At 40.5% G+C, this 20,337-nt stretch overlaps 1 protein-coding gene across 1 annotated transcript in view; it reads right to left on the minus strand.

Moving 5' to 3' along the window:
• The window catches only part of CAB39 (calcium binding protein 39), a 42,640-nt gene that overhangs the window by 17,659 nt on the left and 4,644 nt on the right, over positions 1 to 20,337 (minus strand). The window contains exon 2 of the mRNA XM_084267094.1: positions 3,301 to 3,457. Coding sequence (XP_084123220.1) covers positions 3,301 to 3,414 — 114 coding nt within the window. The 5' untranslated portion in view covers positions 3,415 to 3,457. The remainder of the gene's footprint in view (positions 1 to 3,300; positions 3,458 to 20,337) is intronic.

A 20,337-nucleotide genomic window follows, 5' to 3' on the forward strand; every position in this document is an offset into this window, starting at 1 on the left:
TATTGCTTCTATCCCAAGTAAAAGGCTGCAGCCAAGAAACACCCAGAGTCGCAGTACCTGAGGCAGGCTGTCAGCAGCGAGACACAGTCCAGCTTCTACAGCCACTTCAGGTCTCTGTTCCTAAGCAGGTACCACAAACTTAAGAGAACATTTCAAAATGAACTGGAGAACTACCTGGTTAATTTTTATCCAGCATTCACAGAGCTCAAGAAAAGGTAGATTAACATGCAACTGGAATTCATCTTGTGAATTTCAGATTCTTAGTTATAAAAACAATCCAGTATTAGAGGGCAGAACATTTCATAACTGAACAAAATGCAGTGTGACCACTACTGCTGCTTTACATCTTTTGCTTTGAAGAATATCTCCCATTCTGATTATAAAGAACATAAAGCTTGGACAACATGTGTTGGTGTAAAACCTCTTTTTTTTACAGTGTTTTTTCTTCCACTCACAAAACATTAAAGGGTTACAATTTCAGTCCCAGCACTGAAAAATCTGGAAGCGTTCTGTTCAAATGTAATTAATTACACTTTTATTCTGGAGAAAATTGTCTTAGGTTTCTTAGAAATCTGTATTTCCAAGTGTGTTAGGAAACTATCAAAAAGCATTCTCTACATAGCAGCAAACTCAGTATTTTCATAACAGCATTGTGCTGCTACCACATGGCAGAAACTAGGGCAAACTACACATTAAAAACAAACCCACTGTGACGCGGCAGTAGGAAATGCTGCAGTTTGTCTTCGGAACCTCAGGCAGGCGTAAGGTATAAAACAAAAGGGCATTTACACTTCATTTCATTTTGAAGAAGGAGTATTTAAAACAGCTAGGAAAAGCAAGTATCCCCTACACCCAAATGGGTGTCTTTACCACAAGCAGTAATCGACAATGAGCATGTGTGCCACGCTGCTTAGCCTTGGAAGTTCATTGCTGTTACCTGACAGGCTAAGAAAACACACCCCTGGATGACATGGCAACAATGAAGCAGAGATTACTGCACGAGATGGTATTTGATACAAGCCTAATCACTAATAAAAAGGAGTTACAAAAAACCCCCAAACTCTTAGTGTTCTCCTTTTTTCCCCAAAGAGTAGTATTTTCTGTAGGTTATGTACAGTGAGTTTTTCTGTTTCTGTTCCACTGCCAGCCACAGAGCTCACCCTCTCATCATCAGCACAGAATTCCTCTCCAAAGGAGACAGAAAATGGATAGTGAACAATGAAAAGATACCTAAACAGTGAGATATAGGCATGTAGAAATAATTCTTAATTATGGCTACTGCTCAGACCCTTGCTGTCTTTTAACTCAAGTTAATCCAGTTATTTCTACAGACTGGACAGGAAGAGGGCACAAATTCAGGGCGTTTCATCAGAGCTGTACCCTCATCAGATGTGACTGGTTCATAAGACGATAAAGAACTTTATCAAACCAGTGACAATCCAAGAACCTGAGATAAACTGCCACAACCACAATCACCTTCACGGAACTCTTGGCTTACCAATGACACGACTGTTTCCTGAACAACCTTGGTGAGGAAGAACAGACACTGATGTTTTGAATGTTCAGATTCATCAACTGGTCTCCTTTGTGAATATCGAGGATGACAGAGGCCAGCACTGCCATACCCAGCTCAGTCTTGTGAATGTCAGTATTGAATCCTCCTCACATTTAACCTAGTGAACATGGGCTGCCTTATCATCTCCTTCAAGCAGAATGTGTTGTTTTCTATATGATACAGGAGAAACAACTCCTCAGGCTTAGCATATTATTTCTCATCAAAGCAGCAGCCTTACATAAATGAGGTCTTTAAAGAAGATGGAGTATGAGATTAAAGGCCAGCACCAAGAAGCAAATGGTACATAATAACCTTCAGCTACAGCATCGAGAACACAGGCACGTGATAAAGCACACAGCTATGCACAATGGAATGAAGTTGGTCTGCTCCCCATTAGAGGTCTAAGCAAAAAGAAAAAATGACACAAAAGACCACAGGTTTTAATAGCAAGCCGCATGTCTAGGAAATAGTAATGAGGCTGAGATGAAGGAGGCAGTGCCGTGCCTCACCACAGACTTCAGAATGCACCTATCCCTCTTCTCCTCACAGATGTCTTTATTAGAGAAAGAAGAAAAGCAGCAGAAAACAAAAATCCTCCTGGCCTACACAGAGGCCTACATAACTGGCCATGGCATTCTCCTCTCCAGCAAGAAAGGAAAAGCATCAGGGAAAAATACTATGGTGTACTGCAAGAGACCTGGAACATACGCCATGCTGGCACTGGGGTAGAAGATTCTGAATTAAACAGTATCAGGATAAAGACGGCAGTTCAGTTATGACCCAGATTCACCTGCACTTACAGAAGTAGTGCCAAATCTAGGTGAATCTACATGTAAAGAAGCTGGCCACGCTCTGCTTAAAAATACTGGTGAACGTGAAAAAGACTGTGACTAAGTCTGACACGTGACTCTGCAAGGATGCCAAGAATGGCACAGAACAGTTAAATAATGCTGGGAGAGATCCAAGGAGGATATCATAGCCTGCTTCAAAAGCTGGTAGATCAGAGAGGGAGATGTTTTGTTTGCTTGTTTTTCCGGTTTGGTTTTCAGCTTTTTTTTTTCCCCTTTTTTTTTTTAGCTCTGAAATCTATGCCCTTGTGCTGAGTTTATCTGGAAAAACTTCATCTAAACAGGAAGTACCCCTGCCATACGAGTCACTCGATGTGATGCAGCTGCACACAGGCTGGAATTGTAATAGAGCTGTCAAGACTACCTGTTGGCTAAGTAAATGACTGTCGACTAGTACAAATCCTGAAGTAGCAAGCCATCCCATCTAAAGGAAACTGCACAACAGGAACTTTTCACCACACCCTCCTGTGGGGTGAAGAAAAGGCAAGGAGAGGTAGAAGTATATCCTCTAGTGACGTGTATGGACACATGAGGTTCCGCGGTTTCACTAACAGACACTCTGTAAACACTGTCATGGACAAGCAGACAGAACTACTGTACTGCAGTAACACCACTACGGTGGACACAAGCACCAGACCACTATGTGGCTGCAAGCAGCTTACTAAAGGATATCATGTCCTACCATTCGAAACCAAATTAAGTATCAGATATGGGGCCAGTAGAATAAGAAAACAAAGCTGGCTAACACGAAACACGCCTGTTAAAAGGTACATAATAACTTACCTTGTATCACAGTAGAAAACCTGAAAATAAATTCTAATTGATTCAGTTTGAACAGCTGTGAATTTCTCCCCACCACCACCTTCAAGTTAGGCAACTGGAAAGCCCCAAATGTACCTTTTCTGCCTTTTTGTCAGAGATATCTTGCTTTTCTAGAACTGCCATACTTTCCTTCAGGTTCTTCACTATGTCTGCAGGAGACTTGTGGGACTTGCCAAAAGGGAATGGCATGATTGCGAACCACACGGTCTTCCTTCTACAGCTCCTGCTTCACCTGGAAAAGGAGGGAAAAAAAAACCATGTCAAAAATAGAAACACATATGAAGATCAATAGAAAGTAGCAAAGGTGTTCATATGTGGAATTGCCATCCTTGACAGCTGAACTAGAGGTTGCCATGACTAACTTAAACACTTGTGTTTCTAACTTTTATACCACAAGACAGAATCTAAGAACTCAAGATCGTTATCTTATGGTGCAGGAACAAGTTAAACAGTATATTAATTATTTTCAAATCCATGTACTGTACAAATACCACATACAGTCAAGACTAACAAGGATAAATTTTTCCAATTAATGTTGTCAAGCAAAATGCTTCTTATATTAGATCTTTGGCAGACAAGTCGCCATGTCTCAGCAGCTCTGCAATGACTGGCCAGCTGCACGCCTTTATCCATACTCATTCCATAGCTACTAATGCAAAGCAGACCGCAAAGCCCGTGCCTTCATGCACGAGCGACAAGCGTGATGCAGACAAGACCAGGGACGGCAGCATATTCCTATATCAAAACATTTGGTACACCCTAGCTAATTTCATATCAATATTACTGTAACTTCATATTGAAATATGGTCTCACCCCCACCTGTTTTACAGGAAACAGTTTCTCACCAACAGGGACATAGATAAGGCACTTAAAAACCTTAAAACCAAACACTTGGTATGAAACTTTTTCAAAAAGATAAAGCTTCCCTTACAGAAGCAATTTTCCTTCCCTAAAATACATGGCTCTCGAATCAAAATACATTCATTCTTCTGTATGTTTACATATATTTGCTTTTACACACAGACATATACATATATTCACTTCTGTGTGCAAAACAGACAAGATTTACTAGTATAAATGGGTATGCAACCACTTTTGTTACAAAACACATACACACCCATTTAAACAATAATAAAAACCTACACGTTCCATAAGGCATACTTCTAGAACTCTAGACTGAAAAGAGCAGGAAATCCTGCATTAAAAAGGCTGACAGTGCTACTTCTGCTAGACAGAAAAGACAGCTGAAGCTGACAGAGCAGAGATTACAGTCATTACAAAGAAGGGATACTACCCTGAAAGTTAAGGTCTGTCTCCAAACAATGTCCATGAAGTTTGTAACAAGTGTATAAATCACTGCATGTTAGTTTCTAACCTAGTTCTGTGCACTCTAAGCTTTGATTAAAATACCAGCTCATTCACCACAAACTCCAAAATGTTAATCCTGATGTTATTCAATCATGTTTTGGTCAAGGATTAAAACACGCAAGCATGCAGATCTCTAGCCAAGAAAAAATTCCATAAATAGGTATTTCAGGTAACCAGCTACAGAAGAGACACCTTCACTTTTCCATGCCTGCAACTGACTGACAAAAATCATCATTAGGTGGGTAGTTTTTAATCAGATTACTTTCAGATAAAAGTACCAGAGTGAAGGCTGAAAAAAGACCTTCCACCAGCCACTTCCATTCTTTAACAGATCATAAGGACTTTCAGATACTTTTATGTTGTACTCCAGTTATTGTCTCATAGCAATCTCTCATTCATAATCTGCACAAAGAAGAGGTTGTAACACTGAAATTACAAGCACAGGACTGGTGTCCTGAGATCAAAATGTGCCCACAGCTCATTCCTTAGACAAGGGAATTCTACTCCTCCTTCGCCACAGGCAGTGGAAGGGAAGCCTACCTTTAAGAAAAGCTGGACTGTTCATTGCTATTTAATGAAAAGCATGGGAGCATTTAAAATAATGTTTAATGAAATTATTTCTTTAAGAAATGGGTGTGAAACCGAGTAGAATTTCCCCACAACGTAAATTACATTCTTTGAGCATCACAGCAACATTTGAAATGTTCCCTTTATCTCCCACTTTGATTACTACCCCTGCCAAATTAAGATGAGCCCTGAAAACAAAGCTGGATTCTTTCGTGCTTGCATATCATCACTGATAACAGCAGCATTTAACAACTACTCAGCATAGTCACTGGAGAAGATGGCTATGTCCACATAACAGAGCACAACTAGCTAAAAAAAATCACACTGGTCTTAATTCTTTGGATTATATGTTTAAACAGAATAATTTATTAGGAATCGAAACAGTTCTTTGAGAGACTAAAAATATATGGAATCACAAAATCTGGTATTACAGCAATACACAAAGAAATCAAACCCAAGAACATAACTCTACACACGTGTTTTCTGGATCACAGCTAAAAGACTACCTGGGTAACATAGACACCATATAGGAATACAGAACAGCGACAAGTAACAGTCCTCATGGTGTGCCCAACATCTAGGTTGGCAAAACCTGATTTCCCTCCACTTCATGCTCAATTTCCTCTCTAATTAAAAACAGCCTACCACTTTCACTTACTCACGAAACCTTCCAGGTTCTGCATAAATCAGATACAACTACATGCACACAGAGGCCTACACAAGTTTTATTGTATGTATCAGCATATCTAATAGAAATCAATTAGTAACAGTTCACTAGCATAAGTTAGTACTAAGTATTTTTCCCCAATTCAGGTAACTTCCTGCACGCATTTCTCAGAAGCAATTTAGAAAAAACAGGAAAGCCTGCCAGCACCAGTAAGAAGGAAATCCACATCCTTGATTACTGAAGGTGACATTTTGCTTCAAGGTATTTCATTTATTATATCAATTGGAATAAATGCATTGTTTCTGCCATTTCAATTTTATTACTGGAAGAAATGCAGTGGCACTGCCAGGAACATCATCTGGGGCCTCAAGCCTGAAGACCCCACCGCCTCTGCAGCAGAACTCTATTCCTGAAGAACCTGTGTCACATCCTGCCAGAAAACAAACAAAAAAAAAAAGCAAAAAAAAAAGCAGGAGCAGTCCTTTGTCTCTCAGAGCTGTACTTCATGCAGCAAGGAGAACATAGACAGGCTGTTCCCTTTTCAGCCCGGCAAAACTATCCCCAGCAGCACTCTGTGCACAATAGACAATGACAACATCTGTGTGAGATCGGAAAGAACTGCAACCACCCACATCTGCAGAGCGAGAAAAAAAGGAAACAACATCAAATGACATTTTCTGTAAATAAGAACAGACCTTACATCATGTCAAATGATAACTGTTTCACATTACTAGCACCTGGCTGCCTTGCAAATTCATGATAAAATGCTGATTGTGGCTTAAGAAAGGGATCGACAGACTCTTGACAAGTTGAACTGCAACAAGTACATGGACAGCTCTCTGCTCTGCTTTGCTTTATCTTACCTTCCCAGAAACCTTGCTGCTTTTTTCCATTTGTTAAGAGAGACCATGAATGACATTGTACAAAACTCAGGCTTTCTTAGGCATACGTTTTATTTTACCAATGCTCATGCCTGCCAAATGTAGCAAAATTTAAGGTCCTTAAAGCATTGGTGTCACAGCCCCATTTAGAAATCTCCAATGATGTTATAACACAAATGGACCCATCAAACAACAACATGGCATGCAGCCAAAAACCCAGAGATTTAAGCTCAACTGACACAGAGTGACTGACATACTCGGGCGCACTGGGACATTTGGGCTTTTGTGATAACAAGAGATAGTAGTCCCACTGTTTCAGATAGTATATCATTCCCAGCTCTGTCAATGCCGCATGCATCCGTGCGCAGTTTGCTTTGTGTATAAGGCTTTACATTTTATATTCCCTGCATCGACCATGCAATCAATTCATGTCCGATTCAAAACCAACATGTTCCATATGTAAGATTTTTAACTAAGCAGCAACACTCAAAAGCATCTCTCTGCCAGGACACAGCTCTTGCAGAAAAGGAAAAGGAAAAAAAAAAGAAAGTGAAAAGGAAAAAAAAAAAGAGAAAAGAAAAAAAGAAAGAAAATTAAAAAAAGGGAAAAGAAGAAAAAAAAGAAGCAGCTTCAAGAACAAACACAGAAGCACAATAAATAATCTACTCTCTTTTAGTAAATTTATTCTTTAAAGAATAGATTCACTAGCCTGGTGTATGGTCTCTCTTACAATTGTTATTTTTTTCTTATTTGAAGGGTCAGAAAATATGCCACCTAAGTGAAAAGTGTGCTACAGTTCAAACTCCAATTACTTAACAGGAAGTTTTCTTAAATAAAGCATCTTGTAAGATGCCCACACGACTATCTTGAAGAAAAATACCAGTACAAGAAATAGTACATTAACACTTATGACTGCAGTGACATGTGCAAAGAGTTACTCCTCAAGCGCTGGTGGCTCATCTAAGTCTTCCTGATCCAGGCTTTTCCAGTTACAAAGGCAGCAAAGGAACACTAGCTGGGTAAGACAGGAAAGCAAACTCAGCCTTTCTTCCCAGGGCATGAATTGCCACAGTATTAAAAAGTTATCACTGGTTTTCTCTGCATAGAAGTACAGTCCATAAACAAAGTATCAGAGTAATTCCAGTATTTACCCTACTCAGGCTCAGGACACGCGTTTCTCCCATGGTAAGTGCTACCTCAACCCCACGCAAGACCAGTCTACATTCCCGATGTGGTGAAACAATCGGGTACAATAATAGTCTTCAGCTAAGTCTCGCTGCCTTGTTCACACCCCAAGACGCTAAGGGGAGTGCTTCTAGTAAGCTTCTAATGGGAAAGAGAGGAAGAAAAATCCCTTCAGACACTTCCTGGCTACAACTGCAGAGGTTTAAAAAATCCACCAAGATGATGAAGGGAGGGGAACACCTTCCTTTTGAGGAGAGGCTGAGGGAGCTGGGGCTCTTTAGCCTGGAGAGGAGGAGACTGAGGGTTGACCTTAATAATGTTTATAAATACATAGAGGGCGAGAATCAGGACAGAGCCAGGCTCTTCTCAGTGATGGCACTGACAGCACAAGGAGCAGCTGGTGCAAGATGGAGCAGAGGAAGTTCCATGGAAATAAAAGGAGGAACTTTTTCACTGTGAGGGCGACAGAGCACTGGGACAGGCTGCCGAGAGAGGTTGTGGAGTCTCCTTCTCTGGAGACATTCAAGCCCTGCCTGGATGCGTTCCTGTGCGATTTAGTTTAGGTGATCCTGCTCTGGCAGGGGGGGTTGGACTAGATGATCTTCCAAGGTCCCTTCCAACTCCTAATATTCTGTGATTCTGTGAAAAGCACATGTATCATTCAGTTAATTTATACATAAAAAGAAAACTGCTAAAGATCAAACAAAATCAACATAGTTTTATGCAAGATCAAATAGTTAATGGTAAGATTCCCCAGGACAAACCATCCTAATAGCTGACCTACAGTAATGAGGTCTCATTCCACCTCTGCTCCCAGCACCACCCAACTTTTACACCATCCACATGCTGATTCAACTCACTAAGGTATTGGAAAGCTAGGACATAAAAGGAAAGTAAGCAAGAAGTACCATAAGGAATGTAAAAAAAGCATCCTTTTGACCGACAAGTAGTTGTGAATCAGGTCCCTCACCTCAGCATCTCACTGTAAGGCCACTTCACAGTAAGGCTGGAGCTGAATCAACAGCAACACTGAAGGGGAAGGTCACTCTCCATCAGTTGAGTGATATGAGCTTTATCCGAATGCCCAGTGTTGCGCTCGCCACAATGGAAGGAGAAAAACCTAACAAAAATGGGCGGGGGGGGAGAAGAAAACCAACCACAAAGAAGTTCTTAGGACAAGAAGATGGTGCTCTGAACTGTGAGCCAGCCCAGCCCAGGAAAGGGAGGAGAGGGCTGGGCAGACAGGAGGGAAGGGCACCTTGCCTCCTCCTCCAGGTAGAGGGAGCCTGCCAACCTCTATCCTGAAACTGTATCATGTGTCATTAGGGTTGAACTATCGACACATATGAGATCAACTTAAGCAAATACAATTAAATAGGTTAATGAGTCTACACAGGCAAAATATCTAGATGCACTAAGAAACAGTTGGGTCTAACTCCACACACAGGTTTTTAACTGACAATTTATCAATCTCTGACAAAGGATGCTGTATCTTGCTAAAGTGAATTATGCTTGTTTTAAAAATATATCCTGACAACCACGTTTGTCCTGACAGAACTCATTTCCCCTCAGAACTTGTTCTTTTGTTCTATGCCTCCTGGATTAACAAGGATCGTTAAGCCAGTATTGAAAACAATAACGTAGATCAGTTCTCATCAGGTCTTATTGTTATAAGTGGCCGTTAGTTCAGCTAGAATTCACCACTGTCAAGTCTGGTTGAAATGATAAAACCAGAAATAGATCAAGGAATTATGCATTTTTTAAAGCACTGCCTCTCTCTCAGACATGCCCAACATCCAGAAGGAAGACTGACAGCCATTCCTTTGATCCAAGAACCACTTTTTATGCAAGCTACCATGCTCCTTGTGAAAAGAATGTACACATACTTCAAAGCCAGAAGCAGACACTGTATTAGCTATTCCGCCCTCTTGTACAAGATTACAGAATTTTACTGGTTATCAGAGTATTTAGCCAGACTTAAGTTCCTGACTGTACTTTCTGTAAGCACCATTGAGGAGCAGAGCAGCAGCTGCCCTGTGCTGCACCGCGGCACGTGTGGCAGCTGGCACGGCAGGACAGCAGCCAGGTGCCACTGAAGCATCTGAAATACCACTGCCAGCTCATCACAGAGAATTCCTGGCCACAGCACGGTCTTCCCAAAAGGCCATACCGCTTCTAATCGCACGAGTGTAGCTGACCAAAGGCAGCATCCAGCATTTCCTCTGGCATATTATTTCAATTGAGTACCCACATTCGTCATTAAAACATTCTATATTTTTCAGGTGCTGTTGCCTACACCTTTCAGTACCCTCATTCTGGGTGTGCAGTTTCCCACCAGAATAAACTATTTTCTAGAGGCTCAGCATTGCAAGAAAACAATTTTTCAAATTTCTTTTTGATATGCTAAACAACCTGCAACATGACAGCCTCTCATCCAAAATACATGTCTAGTTTTTTAATACGACCTTACAAGCAAAACCTTCCTATCATGGAGGAACTGAGCCTGATAAAGAGCAGAAGCCACACCCCAAACTATTTCAGGGCTCCAGCACCAACTACTTAGTATAACCATGGCTTTACCTGTACAAGCATGCCATTAACAGAATGGCTATGGTTGTAAGTGGTAATTACTGGCACTACCAGCTGGCAAAATTTAAGAGCATATGCCAGCTCTGAGGTATTTTTGCTATCCTCTTCACATCTTTCCAGCATTTCTTTCACTTAACTTTAAAATGTGAATAGAAGGACTGCACCAACTGTCTCACACGTAAGAAGTAAAACTTCTGACATACTAAATGACTAAAGCAATTAATGATCTGTTTGGATCTGTTATGGTATTTTGTGACTAATTGGATCTGGTATGATATTTTATGACTAACAATTTATACATACACATTTTCTGCAAGACAGGCATGTTCATCTCATACCTGGCATGTCCCACCTGCCACTGAACACTAGCATCTTCCTTAAAATTCACCATTAACTTGTTCTATCAAGTCTGCAGCACACAAAAGCGTCAATCTAGTTCAAAAGCAGTTTCACAACTCTGCACTACGTAATTATTTGTGGTGTGACCCACTTAAAGATTACAACTGAAAAAAAAATCTAAGAATGATAACTTAATTCAGAGAAAAAAATGAAAATAATGAAGGAAAAAAATTCTTCGCTGCAGCACAGATGAACAATTAGGTGAACAAAAAAGATCAATTCAATGGATTCAGGGAAAAAGGAAAATTGGAAAATAGATTTCTATGTAATAATGAAATACATAATACGAGATAGCTTTCCATAGTCTGAAAAATTCAAAGCAATTAAGTCTCCAGCAGTTCACAGCCCTGCTTGTTTCTTTAGCACCAAGTGCCAGCTGATTCCTTTCATTAAGCAGGCTTCTTTCTTACCATTCAATTACTTCACTGATCCTTCTTCCCCTTGAAGAGCCTACGTCTCCAGCAGACACCTGCACCATGCTGGGGGAGGAGAAGGGCAGCTATGGCTAATAAACTACTAACTCACTGCAGCCTCCTAAAACTACATTGTACTTTGTGACTCTCACATTATTTTATGTGTTGCAGTTTAAAGCACAGCTAATGAGCTGCTGCAGAAATTTAAGTAGAAATCGGTTTCATATAAGTCTCCTGCATTTAAGGGTCTTCAGAAATACAGCATAAGCACAAAAGCTTGTTAATACTAATGCTTAGTATCTGACATCTCCATATTCAAGGAAATCTTATGACTCAGCTTCTTTCCCTGGTGTACAGTTCAGCGTTACCCCACCCATTCACTTCCCCACAAACCTTGCTGCTCTACTGCAATACAGTATACAGGCGAGCATGTCAACGCCTCACCCATTTCTTGGTAAACATATTAAAAAAAATAATCACAAGTTTCACTACAAAAAGCAACTGGTACCTCTAACACGCTGCACACAAAAAACCCACTTACTTTAAGCTCTAAAACCAGCTGTCAGGATTCTGATATGCCCACTTCTGGCCAGGCTGAAGCTCAGTTCTCCGCAGCCTGGCACACCGTGGATCCCCTGTTGGCTCAGATGCCTTTACCACATCATCACAAACACCAAAATATTTGTTACATGACAGAAAACACTGCAATTATGTATGTGCCATTCTACCCACCCTTGGAACCAAAAATGCAAAGCAAAAGAGGCTCCTCTAACTATTTCTATTCCTTACTATATATCATTCCTGTTCCTTCCCATAGGTTCTATCTTTGCATCAGATTTCTGATACACATCTTCACACTCAAAACTGACCCTTAGACATGGTAAAAGGACAGGGAGAAGTAGTACACAGCAGTTTAATCTCTGACTTCACATCCTGCAATACAGTCTGGAGTGCACATGTCCCAGTCACTGACAGCGGCTGTGCAAGTATCAGTAACCACAAAGGCGAAGCACAGGAAACCCTGTGAGCACCACATCAGCATTTAGTTTTTAACCAGAAAGCCAAGGCAATGGACACAGGAGAAAGATTACCTAAAACATAAATTAATTACATAAGAAAGGAGGATGAGATTCATAAATACTAACACAAGAGGAAGAGAAAAGTACACGTGCTTTTTGGGTTTTTTGTTTTGAAGAGAAGTTGAGAACAATCAAACTGCGAAAACGGTCCCGGGATTCCTCCAGACACAATCCTCTAAGGTGCAATTTTCCTTACAGAACACTCCTGCAATAAACAAAACCTACACTCTGTAAAGCCATTCTCTAGAAGCACAAATCACACACACAAAAGAGTCTTTACCCAAACAGAGTTTCATTAAGAACTGTGGTTTAGTACTACTTCAAGAAATAACATTAAGAACATCAACATTTTTCCCAGGGTTCCTTTACTTCTTTTGGAGCCTGAATTCCATGACCTGCTAGAAACTTCTAATGTTCCGCACAAATTTAAGTTTAACACATCATGGCTCAATCTCATCTTTATAAATGTAACATACAAAAACCCAAAATCACTTAAGGAAGGACAACATTAACACATTAAGTTAATAGGCTGTTAAACAATGACATCGATGTAACTCGGAAACATCCTAAAAATCTTGACTTAAGGCCTGGAAAGATCTATCAAGGACCATCCACTTCTGTATCTGATTACTACTACCACTGCCACAGGCAGACTATAACAAATGACAGTCTCTGCACTTTGACCTATTAGACCTGTTAAGACTTCCAAAATTATCAATTTGGGACTTCACAATTAAAGACTATTTATGTTAGACTGTTGTACAACTCACTTCAGTCCCAACAGCCCCGTAGAAACCAGCTGAGATGATGTACAATCAAGCATAGCCTCATGCCTCTGGGTTTACTTGTGTGCATTAGCTTGACATAACTAGGGCAGAAATCCAAAACCAAGAAAGGTACAGCAAGCTGCCCTGGAAAAAGATGTCACGTCAATTGGTCAAATTCCTGAGACTGCGGATGACTCCTCAATTCCACAGCTATTGAGAGATCTCATTGGTGTAACACAATGATTAAAACGTAAATTATTCTGAGATCAACTCTCAGAATCTACACTGATTCTTGAGAACTTGGCACATTATTTAATGATTACATACCTCCTCTGCAAATGGGAGTTCCTGACAAATAACCTATGGGAGTTATGCACTGAGTCATGGAGAAAGCAGGAGAGGGTAGTCAATACACGACTCAGAATCATGACCCACCATTACTGTGGATCCTTTCCTTCTAGTTCATTTCACCCTCATTCAGCAAAGGGAAAGAGTTCATTATTTTCCCTTAAGTTATCTCTAACCCAGTACTAGGCACTGGCGTACAGGCTATCTTTGAGCTGATCCACAGGTCATTATCCATTTGACACATTTGCTTTCAATCAAACTGGGGTTTTTGCCATTGGTCCCTAGCACTTAAAACACAGTTCTGGTGACAACACAAAGGGTTTACTGACACAGCTCTGTTGGTAAATCCTGCTAGTGCAGATACAGCTTACTTTAGTAAAAAGTGAACCTCTGACCGTGATAACTGAGCAAGTGCTTTCCTGGTATAAGTACCTTTGTAAGAATCTTCTTCACACTGCCAACTAACACTGGGACCACCATAAATCAATTTTCCCCAAGCTAGCTGTGGGGAGGTATCTTTTCGTATGGACCTTTCTCCCAGCTTACTCTCATATGAAAATCCCTGCTACCTCCTGCCCACACTGTAGCAAGGACAATGTGGCAGATGGGAAAGCAGCGCAGAGATCAGAGGCTAGACAGGAGATACTTCTCTTTTTCCTAAATACTCAAGATTAAGAATTAGTTTCATGGGCATCACTTGAAACAGAAAAAAAAATAAAAATCAATACACATTATAGGCTAGAACAGATGTACATCTCATTGCTACCAAGGCACCAGTGTGTGTGTAAGAAATGAACATACGAGAAGTGGCTGAAATCTGGCTTGAACAAATCTGTCATGGGTTTAGGAAAGAGAAGATGCACCAATAATATTTTAATAAAATCAAAAAACTATTTACAAATTGATGGTCAAACTGTATGACATGATACAAAACAAGCAAGCAAACAACCAGACAAGGTGATAAATTCCACATAAATTTCAAGATCACAATATACCTAAAGCAGCTGTTAAAAGAAGTGTCCTTTATACAGCTCCCTCAAATCACCTCTGTTTCTCCTGCCAGCTCACACACACATTTGGTCTGAACCTTCGAAGTCACTAGTGGATTCAATTTCTGATATATAAACCACATCACACCTCCACTGCCAAGACAGGTGTGTTCCTTTGGGGCAAGGCAGATCACAGAAAGATACAGTTAAGGGCAGAGATGCTGCATACCAGAGTTCGGAGAATTATCCATGGCACAAACCCTTCAGGAGAGATGAGGCAAGAGCCAGAACTTCTAACATCATGCCACTGTAGTTTTCCTTTTGTAGCAAACATTTTGAGACAGAGAATTTTCAATGTATTCCTGAATGCCATTTCATGCTATGAAGTGCTCTGCAGCACAGGAATCAAGAAGGGGGAATGATCTAGACTGGCCCAGAAACACGTCCAAGCTCTTGCCATGCCAACCTAAAGAGTCTTTCAAATAACCTGAAGATGCCAGGACAAAGATGTAAGGTACAGAAGGATACATCAGCACACACACTGTGAAAAGGCAGAAACTCCTGAAAAAAATACACATGAAGGTCCTTTTTCCCCCGACACCATCAGAGAGTTCCAGTTACTGAAAGTCACTTGTACATGAAATGGAAATAGAGCAGAAACAACATGCCAGGTGCCTATGGTGATCCATCAGATATACATACGTGCTGCATTTAATCTGGCTTTTACCTTTCGGGACACTTGAGTTATCTTTCCACATAGACCCCATCACAGCAAGCAAACCTCTCTGCTTCTAACAGAGTAACAAATACAGGAAAACAATCACATCGGGGTAGATGGGTAGAAGGTCCTTGTAAGAAGTTTAACATTTAACTTTATTCCATCCAAAACTCAGAGCAAAACACCTCACAGTTCCTGCTTGCTAAGAACTAGGCATTTTTGCACTGGAGGGTGGGCAGGGGGAATACTGTAACAGAAATGTCCCCTTCCAAAAGGAAGGCTTCCCAATTGATTTTATTTCAAGGCAGCTAGGAATAGGTGGTGTAGATGTGATTCTCCAAGGCACCAGTGGGTTCATGAAATAGAACTAAAATCATCACTGTTGATCTTTTCTATACAGGAGTTAGTATCTCTCCTATAGACACACTCCAGAGGTCCACAAACCAAAAATGTTTGAGAGTGACACGTTTTATGCTTCTAACAAAAAACAACTAATATTAGGCCAACTGACACAGTGGAAAAACTGAAGCATCTCTGAGGGACAGTTCCCTTATTTGATCTGCTCTGAAGAGTGGGACTCAAAAAAGGAACATCAAATTGTTTTGCAATACTAAAATAACAGCTCCCGGCTCTCCTCTAATGCAATTTCTCTGTAACACCACCAAGGGAAACTTGAACACTACTACATGAAGTTATCATCTCTACAAGTTTGCGCAAGGAATGATCACACGCTATCTCCCTAACTACTGAAAACATCGTTCCACAGGGCAGCAGATCTTTCAAAGAGCCAACACTCTGATACTTACACCTCTGCACGGCACATCATTATTTCAGTAGCCCTTCTCTTCCCTAGGGCTATGTGGAAAAAAACAAAGGCAAAGCAACCTTTAAAAATGTTAATTGGTGCACCAGCCTAGCAATAATTTTATTTAAATACAGGATTATAAATATAATTTTGATGAGTTTACAACACTATAATGTCATTGCTTTCTACATCCCCAAGAGGCTTCAAACAAAAGCTCTTAAGCCAAACAAATACTCTAGAAATAACATACTGTAGCTATCAAAATTTACAGCCTCGGTAAACTCTGAAGTTATTCAAAACCTTTAATGGTTTCAAAAAAAAAAGAGAAAACATCCAACAACCAAAATCCAACCACTTTTCTATGTTAAAAGACTTGCTCCAGTTACAAAGGCAAGCCAAAAGAAATTCTAATTCTCAAAAACATTTTCTATACTTTAGTTCTATCTTCAACAACATGGAAGCAATATATTCCAAAAAATGTCAAACTTGAGGAGCAGTGGGCCAGGTTATGCTTTCAAGACTCTGGTTTAAAACTATAACCTAAAGTTTGACCACACCCAAAACGTACTACTGGTTATACTTTCTGTAAGATAATTTACAATGGTATCTTTAAAATTTCTGAAAATAACAGAAAAAAAACCCATATGCAGCGACAATTTTGGAACACGACAAGCTATCCATCAGAGAGAGAAGCAATTCCGGGGACTCCATGGAACTCAGGTGGCTATTAAGAGAATATTTCACCACCAAGTCAAACAAGATTTACATAAGCGATGTGAAAGACTATACTTCATAGCTTTTCAAGCTACCCAGATTTCCTTTTCAGGTCCTAAAATATAGATTTTCATTTTCCCATTCATAACAACTTTAGAAATATAGTTATCTAATTTAGGGACTTAATGAAAGGCGAGATTTTCTCTGTTGTGACCTCAAAGCTATGAATCCACAACACTGACAGTACCATAATAAAGAGAAAACTTGCAGAAAATTCTGCTGTGCTTACTAAGACTTTTCAAGGCTTGTAAGTAATTCTGCAAGTTAAAAATAACCCATTTAGAGAGGAAAAAAATCTGTATTTCTGGCCAACAATCCTTTTCCTTGTTCGCTAAAGAGCTCAAGAACAGCTAATTCTGAAGCACAGATTTGACGTTTCTTCCTAGATTTGATCCTGTTAAGTCCTCAACCTGCGTAATACATGAGAGGCAACTGCCAATGCCAGAGGGAGAGCAGAACTACACTTCAGGTTCCACTGCGACAACTTGACCATAGCAATGCTGAGACCTTATCCAGTGCAATTCCTAAGGGAAGCAAAAAGCCCTGCATGGTTAGTCTCAAAGGAAAAAAATGTAATCCATCTTTTGTTGGACGTACACTATAAATCTGTGCCTCTCTGGCTGTCGAAATGCTTTTTATACATACACACACATGCAGATATACTTCCAAGTTCCCAACCAAGAATGAAAGCTCACTGAACAGATTTCATGTCTCCATAGATAAAAATGTATATACGCAGATCGGAAGAAGCAACTACAGTCACCAGTTAGAAAGCTGAGGGTTGGGGCCTGAGGGCTGTTTGTTTTTTCCAAGTTAAAGGAATGAAGACTACCAACATGCAATTCTTTCACGGGATTTAAAACTTCAATACATGCATTAGTTTGTCATCACACACAAACGCCCAGAGGTTTGTATTACTTTTTTGGGAAATATTTCATAACCCTGAAATAAAGAGGCTCTCTTGGGTCCAAGGACGTTAACCCTCACCATAGCACACGGTGTAAGAGTAACACCAGTGTCAGACTGCACAGCTATGCCAGGACTCTGCCCAAAATACTCCTAACAGAAAAACTGTTTACTCCAGCTCCACCCTATTACAGAGTTAGCAGAGTTCAAATATTGCTCAATGTCAATTATAGATGTAAAACGGAACTATGTTAGTCAATACTGATGAGTTAATATATTGCCTTTCTTAGAGATTACAAATCAAAATAACCACATCCAAACCAGCACTTGTTTAGAAAACTTAGAATACTTTCAAATAAGCTTCCTTCACTGCTGATCACTATCCGTGAAAGCCATGGAAAAAGACCATTTGACCTGGCCACTGGAGCTGGTGTTTGCTTTCAGACCATCTCTCAGGACAAGCTGAGTTTCTCATGTTCAAGTACAGAGGCACTCAAGTCCAACACCCAAGAACACTTTGAGATTGAAGGTTGTTAATTACCTTGATTACTTTTGTTTTCCTCAGTTGTAGGTTTAAGAGAAGCCTTCATTCGTTACACTCACAAGCTATACCAGACTACAAAAAAAAGACAGATTTTTCCATAGGAACTTTTCCTTACTTGATTTTGAAGTCGGAAAGCATGCAACAAGGCAGATGATAGCAAAACTCAAGACCTTCAAGCACTGCCCAGACAGCAGATTTCTACCCTGTAACTTCCTTTATTAGGCACAGACAGCCCAAGTACCTAACATATGGTCACTACTTAAGTACCCATTCTCTTCTGGGAGCCCAAAATGAGATTCTGAGACTATCAGCTAATACTATGGCTGTAGTTCAGGTGCCTGGATGACAAATGCCACTGCAAATGAACTAGAACAGCACAGCTGGCCTCCATCTTCCCCTTCAGAAAAATCACAAACCTCCTACCTGTCTTTGGCAGATGCCTTGGAGCACCTAAAATCATACCACATAGCTTATGTTTAGGCAACTGAATCTCCCATCTCGTATGGATACCACTGGGAAAAAACAACTTTGGAAGCATAAGCCCTCAAGAGCTCCACCAGACACACACAACCTTACTGACAGACTCAAGCCCAGGAGAAAATTCTCTGTGCTTCAGCATTGTTACCTGAAAAAGAGGGAGAATCACCATGCTGCTGAAGAACACTGCGAAATGTACTGTCTTTAGCATCTGTGAACCAATGAAAAAAACCACAAGGACCTGAGTCCTTCTGTCTTCAGAGAACTGAGTTTTATGCAATACAGCCTAAATAAAGGCCAAATACTACATTGTGACTAAACAAGGACATGCAACCGATGCCCCTTCAGCCCCTTGTGGGCTGACAGAACAAAAGCTCCTGCTGAAAAAAAAACCTTGGAAACAATCAGGTAATTGAAATTTTTTGTACCAAATCAGTATAGGCAAAGTGAGATTCTGAATATTTGTTAACTTTTGAGAGATGAACTTTGCTTTCAGAACATTTTTCTGAATTAGTATTAAGCACACACAAGGTCTTTATCAAGAGCTTTGCCTCAGCTCCCTCTCCTATGAGGTACCTCTTTAAATTCCCCCATAAAAAGTTTCTCCATCACTACCAACCTCCAGTCAGAAGAAACTTAGGACTTGACTAGCAGGTGTTACAGGTTAGAAGAACAAGGCATGAACTGTGTGGGAGAGGTTCTCAGTGTTCACCTGCGTTACGCTCCGTGCATGTCTGCATCACTAAGGTCTCTTTAAGGCAGAATAAAATCCCCTACATTTTCTTCCCTAAACGCTTGATTCTCTGTGAACAAACTGTGTTTGTTGCTTTTTGTCTATACAGAATATTCAACAAAGTCAAAATGTTATGTGCTGGTTAATTTCATAACCATTACAATATAATACAAAAAAATCTTTTCACTTATGTTAAAAGGAATTATCACCTGCCAAAGCAGCATAGGGCATACTGCACAGGTAACAGGGAAAGCAAAATACAATGACACAAATAACTTTTGCTTCATTTCTACAACTCTAGCAAGAACTCTTGAAACTGCTTGCAGAGGAAGGGATGAGAGACTGTTGCAGCAGGATGCTCTGAGCACGAGCTATCAGCACACGTATCTGCCACACCATACAAGATGCTACCTGGCAATTCACTGTCCACAGATCTTTTTTTAAAGCAACTTCCTCAGCAGATGAGCCGGGAAGAAGCTGACACGGCTCTGAACGAGTACTTGGAATAAAGGTATCCATCCATGGTAAGCCTTCCCAGGTGAGCTCCAGGAGAGTAAAGAGAGAAAAACGACAAGTTGCAGGGTCGGCTTCTGCCTGGAAAAACCCAAAGCAGCACCAGCCACAGGCGCTGGCTGGTGAGACAAGGGGCATCCCACAACTGTCTGCTCAGCAGGCTTTCTTCCTATTTCTGTGCACTAGTGGGTGTTACTTACAAGTCAGTAACTGAAACAATACACTTCTCAAAGGCATTTCTTCAGATGTCAGCTGTTTGCCCGGGCACCTCTAGCAGCCAGAAACAACGATGACAGATTCCATATTTGTGAGAACGCTTCTCAGTTTTTTCATTTGAAGTTTTAGCATAGATAACTTCAAAGGAGGTAAGACATTTCACACACACGAGTG

This window comes from Gallinula chloropus (assembly GCF_964237585.1).
Source record: "Gallinula chloropus genome assembly, chromosome: 8".
Taxonomy (NCBI): domain Eukaryota; kingdom Metazoa; phylum Chordata; class Aves; order Gruiformes; family Rallidae; genus Gallinula; species Gallinula chloropus.